The 16,160-nt window shown below is 46.6% G+C and overlaps 9 protein-coding genes and 1 non-coding gene across 10 annotated transcripts; 6 read left to right on the top strand and 4 right to left on the bottom strand. All coding sequences in view use genetic code 12, as the record gives it.

Moving 5' to 3' along the window:
* Positions 1-54: 54 nt before the first annotated feature.
* On the top strand, positions 55-2,113 carry KAR9 (Kar9p; the record flags this gene model as incomplete). Its single annotated transcript, XM_025488603.1, has 2 exons — positions 55-2,050; positions 2,106-2,113. 2 exons carry the CDS (start codon positions 55-57, stop codon positions 2,111-2,113), a joined length of 2,004 nt encoding a protein of 667 aa, XP_025343370.1.
* A 39-nt stretch (positions 2,114-2,152) lies between these two features.
* Positions 2,153-2,596, bottom strand: CXQ85_004998 (uncharacterized protein; the record flags this gene model as incomplete). The annotated part of the gene is made up of 1 exon (XM_025488602.1): positions 2,153-2,596. The coding sequence occupies one exon, from the start codon at positions 2,594-2,596 to the stop codon at positions 2,153-2,155; it is 444 nt and encodes a 147-aa protein (XP_025343369.1).
* A 130-nt stretch (positions 2,597-2,726) lies between these two features.
* AGM1 (phosphoacetylglucosamine mutase) lies at positions 2,727-4,376 on the top strand (the record flags this gene model as incomplete). The annotated part of the gene is made up of 1 exon (XM_025488601.1): positions 2,727-4,376. The coding sequence occupies one exon, from the start codon at positions 2,727-2,729 to the stop codon at positions 4,374-4,376; it is 1,650 nt and encodes a 549-aa protein (XP_025343368.1).
* A 39-nt stretch (positions 4,377-4,415) lies between these two features.
* Positions 4,416-5,093, bottom strand: CXQ85_004996 (uncharacterized protein; the record flags this gene model as incomplete). Its single annotated transcript, XM_025488600.1, has 1 exon — positions 4,416-5,093. One exon carries the CDS (start codon positions 5,091-5,093, stop codon positions 4,416-4,418), a length of 678 nt encoding a protein of 225 aa, XP_025343367.1.
* Positions 5,094-6,771: 1,678 nt separating this feature from the next.
* Positions 6,772-7,905, top strand: CXQ85_004995 (uncharacterized protein; the record flags this gene model as incomplete). The annotated part of the gene is made up of 1 exon (XM_025488599.1): positions 6,772-7,905. The coding sequence occupies one exon, from the start codon at positions 6,772-6,774 to the stop codon at positions 7,903-7,905; it is 1,134 nt and encodes a 377-aa protein (XP_025343366.1).
* Positions 7,906-8,134: 229 nt separating this feature from the next.
* Positions 8,135-8,710, top strand: CXQ85_004994 (uncharacterized protein; the record flags this gene model as incomplete). The annotated part of the gene is made up of 1 exon (XM_025488598.1): positions 8,135-8,710. The coding sequence occupies one exon, from the start codon at positions 8,135-8,137 to the stop codon at positions 8,708-8,710; it is 576 nt and encodes a 191-aa protein (XP_025343365.1).
* Positions 8,711-8,772: 62 nt separating this feature from the next.
* Positions 8,773-8,845, bottom strand: CXQ85_004993. The gene has a single exon. It is a non-coding gene; the product is annotated as a tRNA-Ala (tRNA).
* Positions 8,846-10,437: 1,592 nt separating this feature from the next.
* On the top strand, positions 10,438-11,637 carry SHE3 (She3p; the record flags this gene model as incomplete). The annotated part of the gene is made up of 1 exon (XM_025488597.1): positions 10,438-11,637. The coding sequence occupies one exon, from the start codon at positions 10,438-10,440 to the stop codon at positions 11,635-11,637; it is 1,200 nt and encodes a 399-aa protein (XP_025343364.1).
* A 69-nt stretch (positions 11,638-11,706) lies between these two features.
* On the bottom strand, positions 11,707-12,978 carry CXQ85_004991 (uncharacterized protein; the record flags this gene model as incomplete). Its single annotated transcript, XM_025488596.1, has 1 exon — positions 11,707-12,978. The coding sequence occupies one exon, from the start codon at positions 12,976-12,978 to the stop codon at positions 11,707-11,709; it is 1,272 nt and encodes a 423-aa protein (XP_025343363.1).
* Positions 12,979-14,967: 1,989 nt separating this feature from the next.
* CXQ85_004990 (pyridoxal-phosphate-dependent aminotransferase family protein) lies at positions 14,968-16,110 on the top strand (the record flags this gene model as incomplete). The annotated part of the gene is made up of 1 exon (XM_025488595.1): positions 14,968-16,110. One exon carries the CDS (start codon positions 14,968-14,970, stop codon positions 16,108-16,110), a length of 1,143 nt encoding a protein of 380 aa, XP_025343362.1.
* Positions 16,111-16,160: the final 50 nt, after the last annotated feature.

Genomic DNA, 16,160 nt, shown 5'->3' with positions numbered 1-16,160 from the left:
ATTTTCCATCCTGCTACCACATGGCTCTAGCTCTAGAGAATTCTTCATTACTCAATGTCTTCTTCTCAAGCGCTACCGTGGGCCAAGCGCCACTTCGACTTTCCCACGCTACTAGGAAGCGATCTACTGGACTCTTTACATCAGGAACAGGGGCTACTGAACTACGAAAAGTCCCAATTGGTGACGATATTGTCTGATGTTGGACAGTACCTTCATCAGGTGGTGGATTTGTTGACAAAGGTCGAGGATGAGCCTCTTAGCTGGTACCAAGAGGAACGAGTCCTTGTCACTACTTTGCTGAAAGAAGTGTCGCTGATAGAGCTGTTTATGGCTCTGGCGATGGCTGTTCCGGGGGTGTTCGAGCCTCAGGAGCTTCTGAGTGTTTTGAAACATACAAGCGATCGGTCAGCAAAGGCTAAACAGGCTATCTTGCAAGCCCAAACAGCGGTATCTATAGCTGCACAGTATCACGAAATCAGGTTTGACAATATCAGCGAGATCCACCGTGAAGTGGCAACGTGTGCTGAATTGTACGAATCGCTTGTTCATATCCATTTATCTCTGGACCTTCCGGGTGATCTTACCATGGAGAAAGTTATCGCTCAGGTTAAGCTCACAGGCTCGATCTCCGAAAACAGCATTAATACACCTTGCATAATGGCCTTTTCAGACGATGAGAAGGCCTTCTTTGAAAACTTTGAAAAGTTTGAAAACAGGTTTAAACCAATCAGCATATCCATTAAGTTTCTAGAACACCGAATTGGTGAGTTTAATCAGACTTGTGGTATTGTTTTCCCATCTGCAATAGCTGATGTGAACAACGACTACGACTCGCTACGGAAAGCATGGAAACGGGTCCTTTCAGATTTTAGTAAACTTCGAGACTCTGCAATTGTTCTGCGCTGGCGCCTCTTGTGTGTGTTTCTTATAGATCGAATGCTGGCACGGCTTGACCAAATGACGCAACAACTAAATGAAAACCAGGGTAAAGGTATCCTGGAAGTGACTGACGAGTTTGGAACGTCGTTCAAGCTATGCTCAAACGCTAATACATTGCTCCATAAGGCAGTAATCGAACATATTGGCGACGATGAAAGCATAAAAGAGAAGTTCAAAACGGAAATCCTTACTCGATGGAAGAAAGTGAATGAGCTACTAGATGGCTCGATATTTATGACTAAATCCCCTGGAACTCCTCGTGAAGGAACTCCAGAAATTGGTGAAGACGGCCTCAAACCTGTCAAGATGATTCAAAGACGGACACCGCTGGCGTTGTCCGACCATAAACGAAGCACCTCCATTAATTCTCCTAATAACGGCTTCGACTTACGACTTGATGTTAATCCTTCCCCTAATGTCCCCATCAGTGCTTATAAGGCAGACAGATTTGTCGACTTAAATGTGGAACCCAGCCAGCTTCGAAGCACAAGGCTACAAATGGCCCTTCTTGGTCTCCAACTGTCTCCAAAAGAAGAGGATACTAGGGCATCGCATGATGATAGTACTGAAACCCTTGTGCACCCAAAGACGCCTGAATTACGTCCAGGGGCGGGTGTTACACTTAATTATTCCCAAAAGCTTCAAGAGTTGAATCAGGCGATCCCACCTCCTCCTTCCAACATTCCTGTGATAGTTTCTAACTATATCCATTTAAGATTACCTGTTATTAAGAAACTCCCATCTAAAGGTTCTCGGATTCCAAGCATAAGCCCTACTCATCCGGTGTTTTTATCGCCCGAGAGAAGGCCCCAAAGCAAGCAGCAGAATGGTACAGCAACAAATTCCCTCTTCAAGACGCCTAATATGTCGCCGATGCTCTTGAGGAGCCCGCCGCTGTTCACATTACCCAAAAAGCGAGTGGCTGGAAGGAGATTATCTTCGGCAGGGTCTCTGCTTGCTGGTGAATTGACGCCACATGAACGATCTAGGGCGTCGCTGCTTACTATGCGAGCAGATAAGCTTTCGTTGGCAGGTCAAACCACGCCGAATCTTGCGTATGATGCTGGTGGCATAGATGAGATTGAACCGTCGCTCGATCGCTTGAGCCTTCGTTCAACATCTCCTGATAGACCTGGATCTTCGATTGGCTCCCGTTTTGATGAAAGTCATCTAGTGCAGCCGGTGAAACCGGTCAGGAAAGCGTGGAAATAGGTTACTTTTCGTTCTCCTTGTTCAGCTCAGGCTTCATGGTTTTGCTGGTGAAACCATCCAAGAAGAAATCACGACCAAATATCTTATATAAGATACTGTCCTTCTCTTTTTGCCATTTTTCTGCCTCGTCAAACTTCCTCACTTCCTTGCCGTGGATGATCTCACCTTCCTGGACCTTCTTGGTGGACTTACCCTCCATACGGCGATAAAGCTCCCAACCTGAAAGCGTCATGATTGGAATCGAGAAAAGAATCAAAAAGATACCATTGTATCTCTGTTTCACTGCCGATGGAGCCTTTTTCCAATTGGGACGGCCCGTTTTGACGAGCTCAGTGAAAAACTCATCTCTGGGCGTCACAGGTTTCCGCGGCCGCTCAGCTTCAACGTTGGCAGGACGACCTTCCTTATGAAAAGACGAGTTTGCAAACTTCCCAGGTTTCTTCATTCCTTCAGCCTGATGTTGTATTTTCACCAAAATGCAACTCTCATCTATGTTGGGCGCTACATGAAGGTGCATGAAGCACTAAGAATACCCTTTTGGCATCTAATTGCATGCAGTACACAAACAAGGGCTCATGAGATCATTTGCTGAAAGTGCTGTCAAGAAACCACCATTCTTTCTTTCAAAAATGATTAAAGACTTGATTTTCGAACGTATCAGCAAATGCCCAAAGCCTGAGGGCGTTACTTATTCCTACGGTACCGCCGGCTTCAGAATGAAGGCTGAATTGTTGGACTATGTTAATTACACCGCTGGAATATTGGCCCTGTTGAGGTCCAAGTACTTGAAGGGCCAGGCTGTGGGAGTGATGATTACTGCTTCTCACAATCCTCCTCAGGATAACGGTGTGAAGGTTGTGGATCCTTTGGGCAGCATGTTGGAGCCTACTTGGGAGAAGTATGCTACTGATTTGGCCAATGCTAGTCACCTGGAGTTGGCAAACACCGTGGAGAAGCTTGTGAAGGAATTGGGTATTGACCTTTCTGTTCCTGCCAAGGTTGTCATTGCTAGAGACTCTCGTGAGTCTTCGCCTAGGTTGTCTGATGCCACAATTGCTGGTGTGGAGTCGATTCCTGCTTCGTCGTTTACTGACTTTGGCTTGTTCACCACTCCACAATTGCACTACGTTACACGTACGACCAATGACCCTGAATTTGGTAAAACCCTGGAACAGGGCTACTACCAGAAGTTGGCTGATTCATTCAAGGAAATCTTTAAGCTTGGTGGTGGTGAGAAGGTGGATATCACTGTCGACTCGGCTAACGGTGTAGGTGCACCAAAGGTCAAGGATCTCTTTGAGAAGTACTTGAAGGATGAAATCAGCTATTCTTTGGTTAACAGCGACTACGAGAAGCCAGACTTGCTTAATTACGACTGTGGTGCCGACTATGTCAAGACCAACCAGCATCTTCCAAAGAACGTTACGCCCCAGGCAGGTAAGTTGTATGGTTCTTTCGATGGTGATGCCGACAGATTGATCCATTACTACCAGACTGAAGATGGCACTTTCAAGTTGTTGGACGGTGATAAGATTGCTACCTTGATTGCCTTGTTCTTGCAAAGATTGTTGAGCAAGATCGACACCTCTAAGCTCAAGTTGGACATTGCCGTGATCCAGACCGCTTACGCCAATGGCTCTGCTACTAAGTATGTTAGTGATGTCTTGAAGTTGCCAGTCCGTTGTACGCCAACTGGTGTGAAGCACTTGCACCATGAAGCAGAAAAGTACGACATTGGTGTTTACTTTGAGGCCAATGGTCACGGAACCGTGATCTTTTCCAAGGAAGCTGAGAAGAAGATCTTCTCTCACGAATCTTCCTCTCCTGAAGAAGCCGAGGCTTTGAAGGTCCTTCAGCAGTTTACCAAGTTGATTAACCAGACTGTGGGAGACGCCATCTCAGACTTGTTGACTGTGTTGGTAATCCTTCACTACTTAAAGTTGTCTCCAGAGCAATGGGATAACGAGTACAAAGATTTGCCTAACAAGTTAGTCAAGGTTGTGGTGCCAGACCGTACTGTTTTCAAGACTACAAATGCCGAAAGAACTTTGGTTGAGCCTGCTGGAATGCAAGATAAAATTGATAGTATTGTGTCTAAGTACACAGACGGCAGATCGTTTGTGAGAGCCTCTGGAACTGAGGATGCTGTTCGAGTATATGCTGAAGCTGACACCACGGAACACGCTAACGAGTTGAGTGAAGAGGTGTCGGCTTTGCTCAAATGACTGGGCAAAGAAAAATTATAAAATGCACGATGATGAGGATTAGCTTCTTTTGAACTCGCCAGGAGTTACAAGCTTCTTACCCAAAGACCACAACCCTTTCTTCTTTCTTTTGGCTTTGGCCTCTAGTTTTCTATACCACGATTCGTTGTCGCCAAATTCTGCTCCATACTTGCCTTCATACACCAAGCCTAGCCCATGACGAAGCATTTCGGCACTGACATCTTTCTTCCCTGTGAGTTTCCATACTTGGGCCCGTGCAACAACACGCTTGTATTGGTCAATGGAGTAGGGCGTGATGGTCACATAGCGGTCAAGCAAGTACCCCTTAAGCCACGCAAGAGCCTCCTTGGAGTATGGCTGTGCTGGTTTGCCAAAATGGGCATTCTCTGGAGCATCTACTCCACAGAGACGAATCATCAATGTCTCATCCTTCAACTCCAGAGGCTTGGTGGGGATCTCTCGTAGCCAACCCCAGCCTGTAAAAACACCACCAGGTGTATGAAAGAACCTAAAGTTATCACCATCACCAACTCTGGTCACTTTTCCATACAATCGGCGCTGACCATCAAGCATATCATGGCTGAAATCAAGGTAGCTTCGTACGCGTCGAATGTAGCGGGCATAGAATTTGAATGAAAGAAAGATGGTTGCGGTGGCTCCAGCAGACAAAAGGAGCACCTTTGGATGGAAAACAGATACTTCTTTGCCTGGTTCCATGGCAACCTGAGCTTGATCAAAACGAGACCCAAATCGATGGAGATGTCAACAAGCAGTGTGGTCACGTGAAGGAATTGGAAATGACGATCTCCACGATGATCCCTGGGTGTTTTTTGAAGGTGGAGGGATGGGTTGGTGGAGGTTTGGGTTGGTTTGATGGAAGGAGGTGGATAGAGGTGGGTTTGTTTGGTGGTTGTGTTGTTGGAGTGTGGTTGAGTGGAGAGTGAGTGATGGTATAGTTGCTAGGCACCAAAATGGACGTAGGTGATGAATTCAAGCAGGAAAGGAAAGTTAAATGGTTTACTGATTGTAGGTAATAAGATACAAATGCTTTTTTTTGGCTTTTACGGCGTTTTGGTGGTTGATGGTGGATTGTAGTTTGCAAAATTCATGTTTCGCAGCCATTTCTTCAGTGAATGGAGAAATAGTTGAAGAAGTAGAACTACGTTTATTAAAAGGGATTAATTTTGATGATAGTTTAAATTTCTCTTCAAGTATACGAAAGATATTTTTTGTTGTTTTTCGAAGGGGAGGATCAGTGGATTACTTCCTGAAGTGTCCTTCCATGGCTAGAGCTCTGTAATGGCTGCAAACTGGACACACCAAGCTACAAGATGACTACATAGCAAACTGGTATTATAAAGTTCACAAATGTACCTGTGTGCTTCAAGACAATCAAATATGTCTTAGTCTTCCTTTCCACTCTTACAAACAGCTTGGCTGAATAGTTAGGTGGACAGAAGAGATGTGTACCTGCAACCATATATACCCAGTCAAACCCCAAACCAACACCACCCAAACCTTCAAGTAACATTAAAATATTTCAAATCAACATCCCAAAGCAGCCTACCTATGTCCAAGTAACACCACAACTCACCTTCACCTATTCACATGAACACCGTCTCTTTTGGTGCCTTCAGCTCACCTCCACCCAGCAACACAGTACAACCAGAGCACCCAGAGAATGAAGAAATACATAAAAAAAGAAAACCATGAAAAATAAGAAAATCAAGAAACACTCAATGTAAATTAAACTACCCACCCATTCTCTCCCTTTCCCTCATTCCACTTCTTCTCGTTCCCTGTCCACTGCCATCTCGTCAACTGCCATTTTTAGCAGCCACTCACTCACCAGGCTCGCCAGACTCAGGTCCACTAAGGCACTGTTCCACAAAACACGCCAACCCACCACCACCTACTCTCCATATTCTTTTTACCGAAAACTCAACAAAAAAAGCCCACCTTCCCATTTTACCCAACATTTATTTTCCACCTTCCCTATAAATACCCATCCATTTCCTCTTCCTTCCACCTTCCCTCCTCTTTCTTCCTCCCTCATTCTCACCCAACTGTATATTTCCCCCACCTTTGTGTTCCCCCACCTCACCTTCCACCTTCCACCACCAAGTGCCCTTCGAAGTGCCCCTTCATACTTCCCAACTTCCCAATATACCACGTTCTGTTATTCTCATTTAATTCTTTCCCTTCTATAACCTCCACGTGACCCTTGGCTCTCTGGCTGTCTCGGAGTGGCTCCACTTACTCTTTTGGGCTCGCGATCCGTAGCTGCTGTACTGGGCTTCAGCCTCACCATACTGTAGCACCTTTTCGCTAAGTTACCTGCTGAGCACCTACCTTCTTTTTCCACACACACAGAAAGCACCGCTTATTTTCACCAATGCACATTCCTGACGGTGAGTACGATATAGACTTGCTGGTCTTAGCATACGCTGGCGACTCGCCTGACCTGGCAGCGGGCTCTTCCTCGAATGGGCCTTTGGCGCTTCGATATGGCTTTGTTCCTGACTCCATGAGCCAGACCTCCCCTTTGAAGCTCTATAGAGACGACCAGACGTGCGTGCTAGAGGCTCAGCTGAGCCTGAAGCTTCACAAGACTGGCAAGGCGCCTTCGGTGATCTTTGAAGGGATCCAGCAAAGACAGCGTCCTTCTGGAGCCAATGGACCAGGCCCAGGGCCTGATTCGTACTACTTGGCTTTCCAGCCTCCAGCATCAGAGAACGGCACTGTTAAGGTGCTGCTACAACAGCTTGCCAATACGATTCGGATGAGCAAGAGCAGGAATGCTGAAAAGTGGAGAGACGCTATAGTTGAGTGGCAGAAGGCGCCAGAGGACGGCATTCACATTCCCAAGGTTAAGAAAGAGACACCAGCGCTTCGAAAGCTGCAAGATAAAGCTCTGGCACGTCCACAGCAGCCAAAGAAGAAGAGTCCTCAGCAGCAGCAGGCTGTTGCTAAAAGCGAACCGAAGAAACGGGCGGCCAAGCGGCCTCCGGCAGCGACTCCAGAGTCAAAAGATATCATCAACATGGAGGACTTTGAAGATTTAGAGAGCGATGCCGAGCAGCCTGACCTCATGGCTGGCAGTGCACTTAAGGAGGTGAAGGCTCCAGCTAAGCAGAGTGAGCCTAAGCGCCAGGAACAGGAGAGAAAGAAACCCAAGGCTGCTAGACAGAGCAAAAAGGCGAAGAAGGAGTCTGGCGATGTGGACATGGATGACGATTTTAAGGACCTCGAGGACCAGCTCCAAGAAGTATTGGAGTCTACGCCTTCGGAAAGTCTGCCCAATACGTTCGGTAACACTTTTTCAGAGAGCGACGAGGACGATGAAGACGACGATGACGGTAGAGGCTCCCAAAAGATTGTGATTAACATGACCGACGAGCCAGAGCCTTCCAAGAAACCTATTGGCAGAAACGGTCCAGGTTCCCAGCCCAATGGGAAACCCATGAGTTTAAGAGAACTCTACGGTGGCAGCAAGACTGAAGATTTCAGCAGCAGCGAGGAGGAGTAGTCCCTCGACAAGACCACTCCAGGCCAATCACAAGCCACACAAAAAACAAAAAGTTTATACACCCATTGACCAACTCACAAGGTCTACATTTGCATGCATTGAATCCGTTTCGTCACTCCAAGCGTTATGTCCTATCGCCGTAGTATCATTGTTGCACCCAAGCTATTGTGGAGTAGCTTCGCACCATATATAACTCTGATCTTCGTACCACTTCCAGAAACACACCACCATGGACACTTCCACCTACCAAGACCTCTCAGGCAGGCTTGCTAGGCTTGAGCTTCAAACTGGACAAAGGGACCAATCAGGGCTCTCGCTAGCTGCCCAGGTATCAAATTTACAGGGTAAAGTGGAGTCTCTTTATAGGTCTAATGCAGAACTCCAGACATTAGAGAGGATCATTGAAACTGTCAGAGATCCAAAGAAACACATTCCTGAAATCAAAAACCGTAATGTTGACGTTTCAGAGACAGAGAAGCAGGAGTTGCTTTTGGCAAAGTTCCCTGCTATTCGTGAAGCTTATGCTAACTTGGCTGAGCTTCTGACGCTTGATATACCGGCGATTTCCGCTGAAGCAGTGGACAAAGTTGATTTGGCGCTGGTTAAGGCAAGAGAAGACGCCATTGAGAAGATCATGAAGGCGTACCATATGATGGTGGTGAAGAATAGTATTGTTTTTGAGAAGTACATGGCGTTGATGGAGAGAGAGAACGAGTTCTGGGTGGATGTGGAGAAAAAGTTCAATTCCATGAGGATGCGCCTTGATGGGTTGGAGAATAAGGAAATCATGGATAGAAGGGTCTGATCTGCTGGCAGAATAGTAATAAAATGAAAAAGTAAAGGAATTAATGGGTAAATGCAAAAAAATGGACGAGTCCGGATTCGAACCGGAGACCTTTCGCATGCTAAGCGAACGCGCTACCAACTACGCCACACGCCCAGTGAATATCCTGTTATGGTTCGTATAGGGGATCTCTTGTGGGCGATTCAGTGAAGTCTTAGGCAATACTTTATATATTCAACTAAGCTAAGTAACCGCTAGCCCCTTGACAACTTGGGTGTAAGCGCCTTATTTATAGCCCGAGCCAGCGTCTCGTATTCCTGTTTCAGTGGCAGTTCGTAAATGCACATACCTGTTTCAGTGGCAGCTCGTAAACCTGTTTCAGTGGTAGCTCGTAAATCAGTGATAGCTCGTTTCAGGTAGTCGTTCGTATCCGAGTTCGGCAATGCATGGGAAGCGTCTCGTAAAGTTAGACCGTCTCGTAAAGTTAGATCTCGTGCTTCTAGTGATGTATTATGACTCGTGTCGTGACTCTGGTTGTGACTCTCATTGCTAACGTCGTGACTCTGGTTGTAGCTCGTCATATCCATGACATATCCGTTATGTAAACGGACTTTAACAGAACTTTGGATTGGTTGAACCATTGATTTTTGATATTTTAAGGGTTGGTATCAATAGCAAATTAACAAATTCAGCTTTCTGCAGAGCCAAAATATGCAAATTTCCGCCGGTTTGGCTCAAAAATGAGGAAAATGCATCGATTTGAGACATAAACATACCGAAAGTCGGTACTATTATCGTCATTATCCCAGAAATCAATTCCCCAAAAACGGAGATAGGTACTATAAAGCATACCATTTGATATGATTGTATTAGGACTCGAGCAGAGGCTTGAGTGAAGCACAGCGAGAGGTTCAACATTTGGTCCAGCAGACAACAGCGTCTATTTTCAATTACCCTGGTTTACAGGCCTCGAGGAGATTATATCCTCTTCATAGGGCTTTTGAAACAGCCAAGTGAAGTCGAAATATTCCGGGACTTATCATTCTGATGAAAATATAAGTAAGCTTGTAATCCTTCAATCTCCAAGAACAGTACTTCTCTAGCTTACCTTCATTGGTGAAAAGTTGAAATGAACCCCCTCATTTCGTCATTAATGGAATCAGGAATACGACTGCCAATCAGAAGCCAGCCATTGAGCCGTAGGAATTAACCACCCTTTAGAATAAACGTTCCCACCCCTTTCTCCCGAAATGCCCTTCAATCTACCCCGGAGCAATCAGCATCCTCCTTAAACTCTATATCAACAGAAAACGGGCAAACACTAAACCCTAAAGAGCTCCATTTACATTGACATCACCTGCGGTTTATACGACCAGACATCAGAACAAGCAAAACAAAAAAAAAAAAAAAAAAAAAGAAAATCCATAAACCTCCATATTCCCACAAAACACATCCAACGTCCATTTCCCCCAAATCCTCATCCCATTCCCCAAACAAACCAACATTCTTCTTGGACTCTCAGCCTCTATGCATAGGGAATCTCCAGGCAGTCGGAAGACCGTTGAGTATGGGTGGTGCACGGGTGTCATGTTGAGGCTGCCTCGGCTGCGAAAAGTAAACAACAGCTGCTCTTCAATAACCTTAAGTACCTGGCAACTTAGGAACCATCCGCTAGTACTCTACCCGCATCTTTTCACTCTGTTGAGCAACTAGAGCCGAACTGAAGCGATTTTCTAGAAAGCTGAACCATGGAAAGTCCCCAGAAAAAGTCGACCTCCAGAGTCATTGAGAGGCTCCAGACAGAGATAGACGAGTTGAAGAACGAGGTGGAGGAGCTTCGGTTTTCCAACCAGTCGTTTAAGAAGAAGAATGAGCTTTTGACGAAGAAGAACGAGTCGTTTGTGGACCAGCTCGCCAATGCTAAGCATGAGAATGATATGGTGGGAGCCTTGTTGAAGAGAAAGGAGCGCCGAATCACTGACTTGGAGGAAGAGTTTAACGATGTGCATTCTTCCAACGAGAACTTGAAGCTTTCCAATAAGAACTTGAAGATCAGATGTGACAATTTGCAAGAGTCGCTGTCGTTGTCTACGGCAGAGCACGAGCGCTTAAAGATAGCGTACGACGCCTTGATTGCATCTCAGAACGAGTATAAGCGTCATTACCAGCAGGAAGTGGATGGAATTTACCGCATGTTTGACAACTACAAGAAAGAACTGGCAAAGACAATCGACGATTTGTCCGCCAAGTTGGATAACAACGACAAGGATTACGATGCCTTGCTCGAGAGTCTCATGTCGAAACGTAAGTCCATGGATAACATTAATGTTAATAAGAATAAGGCCATTTTGCAGCTTTTGGTTTCGTTGGCCAAGGCTGCCAAAGCTCATGGCGAGGAATCAAAGGAGATCTTGCTGGAGAACATGCAAGTGGTCACATCGCTTGTTGAGAAGCATCCCGACTTGAAAGATAAATTAAAGGAGCGTGAGCAGGTTGATGTTGACATAGAGGGCATTTTGCTGAACGCTAGTGAAAATTTGAACACCACCTTCAGCGAGTTGGATATCGAGAGTGCTAACCGTTCTTCAGGACAACGTAATACGTCTCTGAGAAGAAGAAGAAACAACAATAGCAACAGCAACAAGAGGAACCTGATGAGATTAGAATCCCCAGACCTCGAAAACTCGAGCCCTCTTCCTAGGCAACGCTTCAACCTGGCTGGCGGTAACCGTAACACGAGTTCTTCAGGCAATAACTCCCATAGCCGGTCAGGCAGCAGAGGCAACAGAAATTCACAGGTCTTCCTCGGTGAAAACAATTCCCAGCCAACGTCTAACAAAAACAAGAGAAGGCTGTTCTACGGCGGCAGCAGTAACTTCAACAGCGCTGGTTTCAACAACGAGAGAAAACCTCTGAGAAAGATCAGCTCCGAGCCTGCCAGGGCTTAACCTGAGCATCCATACATTCGTTTCTTTCTTTTGCAAATAGATACCCCTTCGTTATGCGATATTATACTATTAACTTTTGTCGTCTATACTGTAAGCGCTAATGAGATTATCGCCATACCCAATAAATAGTAATGAGGAATACTTTAGTCTTCGAAGCCGAAGAAGCTCTTTTCGTGAGGTATGCTGTTGCGGCAGCTTGTCAAACTCATACAAGTACCCGCAAAGAGCTTTTGTGGTTGGTTTTGCAACTTCAGACTGGTCAGATTCCACTTTGATTCGTTCAACGCCTCGCTCAGAACGACCAACTTCCACAATATCCTTCGTGTACGTCTTGAGTACTCCATCCCAAAAGACTATATGAATGTAGTCATTGATCTGAATACTCAGGATTCCAGAATGTCGAAGGTTATATGTGGAGATATGACATTCCACAGGTTCTGAATCGTCCTCTAGTAGTTCAATCTTAGGTCTGCCGAGTAACAGACCAAGTCCTCCTTGTTTGACCGGCGCAGACTTTGTTAGTGGCGGTGTCTTTCCCTTGGATGTACCGTCTGAAAGAAGTCCCTCAACGGAAACAACGATAAGCTTCTTGGACGCCGAGCCCGTATATAGTTTCTGCTCTTCCGTATCAAACTCCAACGAAAGAACAGGCTGGGGAGCATGTCCTGAATACGAAAACACTTCTGTTAGCTTAAGATCCTTATTGAGAACAAGCAGTTCCGAAGCCGACGACCTGATACTGCTCTGATCATGAATTTTGAACCCCTTAACCGTGCCTGATTCGTAACCCACGAACAATAACGAAGAGCCCACAAACCGTAGCTTCATGATGATACCTTCTCCATCACGCTTCGTCTCATCCACCAGACCATTCCCCACAGAGAAGCCCTGAACCACACGATTCAACGAAAACGGCTTACCCGGAGCCGAAAGTTCATAAATATCAAACTTTTCAGAATCCGTAGTGGCCACCGTCGCCAAAAGACCACCAGTATAATCAACATTACAGAAGTTCAACGAGTTCACAGGAACCTCATCAAACTTCGGTTTCGGTAACCCTTCACGCCCCAAAAGCGCCAAATCCGTTTCCACCGCAAGCCCCTCCATATTCCATATCCGTATTGCCGAGTCTCTGCCCTGAGTCAACAAGCCTAGCTCTGTGTTGATAACAGTGATGATCTGCCCATCATGAGCTTTCCAGAACCCCAGTGGTCTTTTGGTTTCCAAGTTCCATACCACAACCCAGCCGTCTCTATCTGCAGATACTAAGCCATTGGAAGCTTTACAGAACCCTGCAATTGCCGCCTTGTGTCCTCGTAGAGAGAAGTGTTTGGAGATCATGTAGTTCGCGTTAGCCTAGGCGCGATGGATTGATAAGGTGGAGGTGATGAAAAGTTGAAGAGGTGGAAGTGAGAAGATGAAGTAGAAGGTGGTTATTTGGGGAAGTTAGGATGGAAAGCTACTTCGGATGCCTTTGAGGAAGCCTTGATTTTGGGGTTTGGGATGTTCAGTTGGGGTGGTGACTGGTGGGCTTGAATGGCTGCGAAATGGAAGTGGTGAGTGGGTAGTATGGCAATTCAATGGCTATGTAGGAGGACAGGGTGACACGAGAGGGAAAGTAGGGTATACTGAAGATTGCTTGGGGCTATAAGATTTATTTATTTGTTGAGTTTGGCTTAATGGTGCCCTCTTCATCCAATTTGAGGTCTCCTAGTGGTTCCTAATACTTCCATGAAACTAGATAAAACGAACATCTTCAGAACAACCTTATTAAAATACGATCGATTCTATGGGATTCCTATAATTACAGATACTATCTACGGCCTAAACTCGTCAGAAATGGTTTGCAAGTGTAGTGCTGTAAGAGTCCAACGGTTGTATCAGAAGACCAAGGCAGCTCCACACAAAAATACCTTTCTACCGCTAAATTGTGATATAACAGGCTTCATCGTATCCATTGAAACGAATAACCAAAAACAAGGCCTGTTTTTCCTTCATATCGTTGACGTTCCATTCCACTTTCAGCAGTTTCTGTATTTCGCAGCCATTATGTCGATTTGCCCCAAGTCTACTGATCCCACAACCAGGGGACAACTATCCAAAGGGAAAGAGATGATAAAAATCTTTAACTTCCAAGAAATTGAATATCAAACCAAAATCATATACCAATATGCCTCCCCCCCCCCCCCCCCCCCCACTTTATGCTCCCCTTGCCTCACCATACCTTCACTGCCTACAACCACTACTAGTTACCTTACGAACCCTGGCAGTCATGAACCACCGTCACCCAGCCCTTAGACCACCCGCCTAAGGCAAACTTCTACAAGGTAGTCCACTCCAACTTGACTACTCTAAACCTTCCAACCTTTTAAATAATACACCTTTCATGTCTTCACCTCTACATCTCCAGTAACCACTACAGACCCACCAACAGCCACCACAGTTCTACCATCCACTCCCTCATTCTCCCCTTCCCCACTGATCCACCCAAAACCTTCTAGAAACCCAGCCCATACAAAACCCCATAACCCACACCTCTTCCCCTTTCCCTTTACATCCCATACCTACCTTCTCCCTCCACCACTCCCTCCCTCCACCACTCCACCACCATTGGCCCCACCATCAGTCCACTGCCCCACCTGCCTCGAAACGGGGCCCATCCCAAACCATACGTCAATCTCATCGATCTTGCATTAGCACAATCGCTTTCCCCTCTGTATACCCTGCTCCACCTTAAAAATCTGCCCTTCTTGCTTCTGTGCTTGTGAAGACTTGCTCCAGCCTATTTTTCGCAGCCAACCTCGGTCCACCATCCCAGCTCTTCCCTTTCACTCTTTCACCTAACTCTTCTAACTCTTCCACCCTATTTCTCTCTGGCCCTCTCTCTTCACCAACTACCTTCCTTTAACCCCTCCCTCCCTCCATCCTCCATCCTCTGTCTGCCAATTCCGCTCTAACGGTCTTGCCGGTGAGACTGCCCCACGCTGACTCTGAAACCGGCCCACCGGTATACCGGTCCCCACGCACACCCAACAGTACCCAAGTATCTCCACGCCCATACATAGTACGCCAAAAATACCGGCACCACCGTACTCAGCACAAGGAATTGACCCCAAATCGGCCTTTTTTTTGTAAGCTACATCCCGCAACCTTCCAATCAGTGGACCCTTCTCGAACCTCCCCCAGAATTCCGCCTGCACCCCGGCGCGCCGGCCCCAGACTATATCTACCAGCAAGAACCACTCTTTTCTCCAGATGCTAACACCTTCCACGGCTGTATTTCGTCAATTATCATCACAGTTACGCAGAAGCTTCTTTACGTTTTCCAGAATGGCTACCAACTACAAGCAACCAGACCACAAGCTCACCTTGATCCCAGGCCCCATTGAGTTTTCCGACTCTGTCTTGGGCGCCATGGCCACTCCTTCCCAGGCCCACACTTCTCCAGAGTTTGTCAAGACCTTCCAGTCGGTTTTGCAGAACTTGCGTAAGGTGTTTAAGTCTACTGACTCAGACGCTCAGGGTTACGTTGTTGCCGGTTCCGGTACTTTGGGTTGGGACGTTGCTGGTGCCAACTTGATTGAAAAGGGCGACAAGGTGCTTGTTCTCCTGACTGGTTTCTTTTCCGACAACTTTGCCGAGGCCTTGAAGGTCTACGATGCCCAGGTTGATGTGGTCACTGCCCCTGTGGGCGATGTGCTTCCATTTGACCAGATTGAGCAACAATTGAAGAAGGAGAAGTACACCGCCGTTACCATCACCCACGTTGACACTTCCACCGCTGTTGTCTCTGACGTGGCCAAGATCTCCGAAATCGTCAAGAAGGTCTCTCCAGAGACTTTGATTGTCGTTGATGGTGTGTGCTCCATTGGCCTGGAGACCATTGAATTCGACAAGTGGGGCATTGATTTCGCCTTGACTGCTTCCCAGAAAGCTCTCGGCACCCCAGCTGGTTTGCTGGTCTTCTTTGCTTCCTCAAGAGCTGTTCAAAAGGCTGTTAACAAGGAGAAGCCTGCTGCTTTCTTTGCTTCTCTCAAGAAATGGACTCCAATCATGAAGGCTTACGAGAGTGGAAGCGCTGCTTACTTTGCCACTCCTGCCATTCAGACCATCACCGCTCTTAAGGTTTCCTTGGACGAAATTGTCGGCAGAGGTGTGGACTCTACCATCTCCAAGCACGAGGAAGCCTCGACCAACTTCAAGAACGAGCTCGAGGCTTTGGGCATCAAGCTTGTTCCTGTCAACCGTGACGTTGCTGCACACGGTCTTACCGCTGCTTACTTCCCTGAAGGTGTCAATGGTCCAGATTTCTTGGGCAAGTTGGCTTCAAAGGGTTTCGTTGTCGCTGGCGGCATTCACAAGGAGTTGGTCGGCAAGTACTTCCGTGTTGGCCACATGGGCTTCTCTATTTACGAGGGCCACGTTGACCGTTTGCTTGCTGCCATCAAGGAGACCTTGAAGGAATTGAAATAGACTATTTATGTTAATACATAAAGGTGAACCGTGAATATTGCGTGTGGAAT

Source organism: Candidozyma haemuli (genome assembly GCF_002926055.2).
Source record: "Candidozyma haemuli strain B11899 chromosome Unknown I_2014730914, whole genome shotgun sequence".
NCBI lineage: Eukaryota > Fungi > Ascomycota > Pichiomycetes > Serinales > Metschnikowiaceae > Candidozyma > Candidozyma haemuli.
Note: the sequence above shows the minus strand (reverse complement) of the source record. Positions and strands in the feature narration are given on the sequence as shown.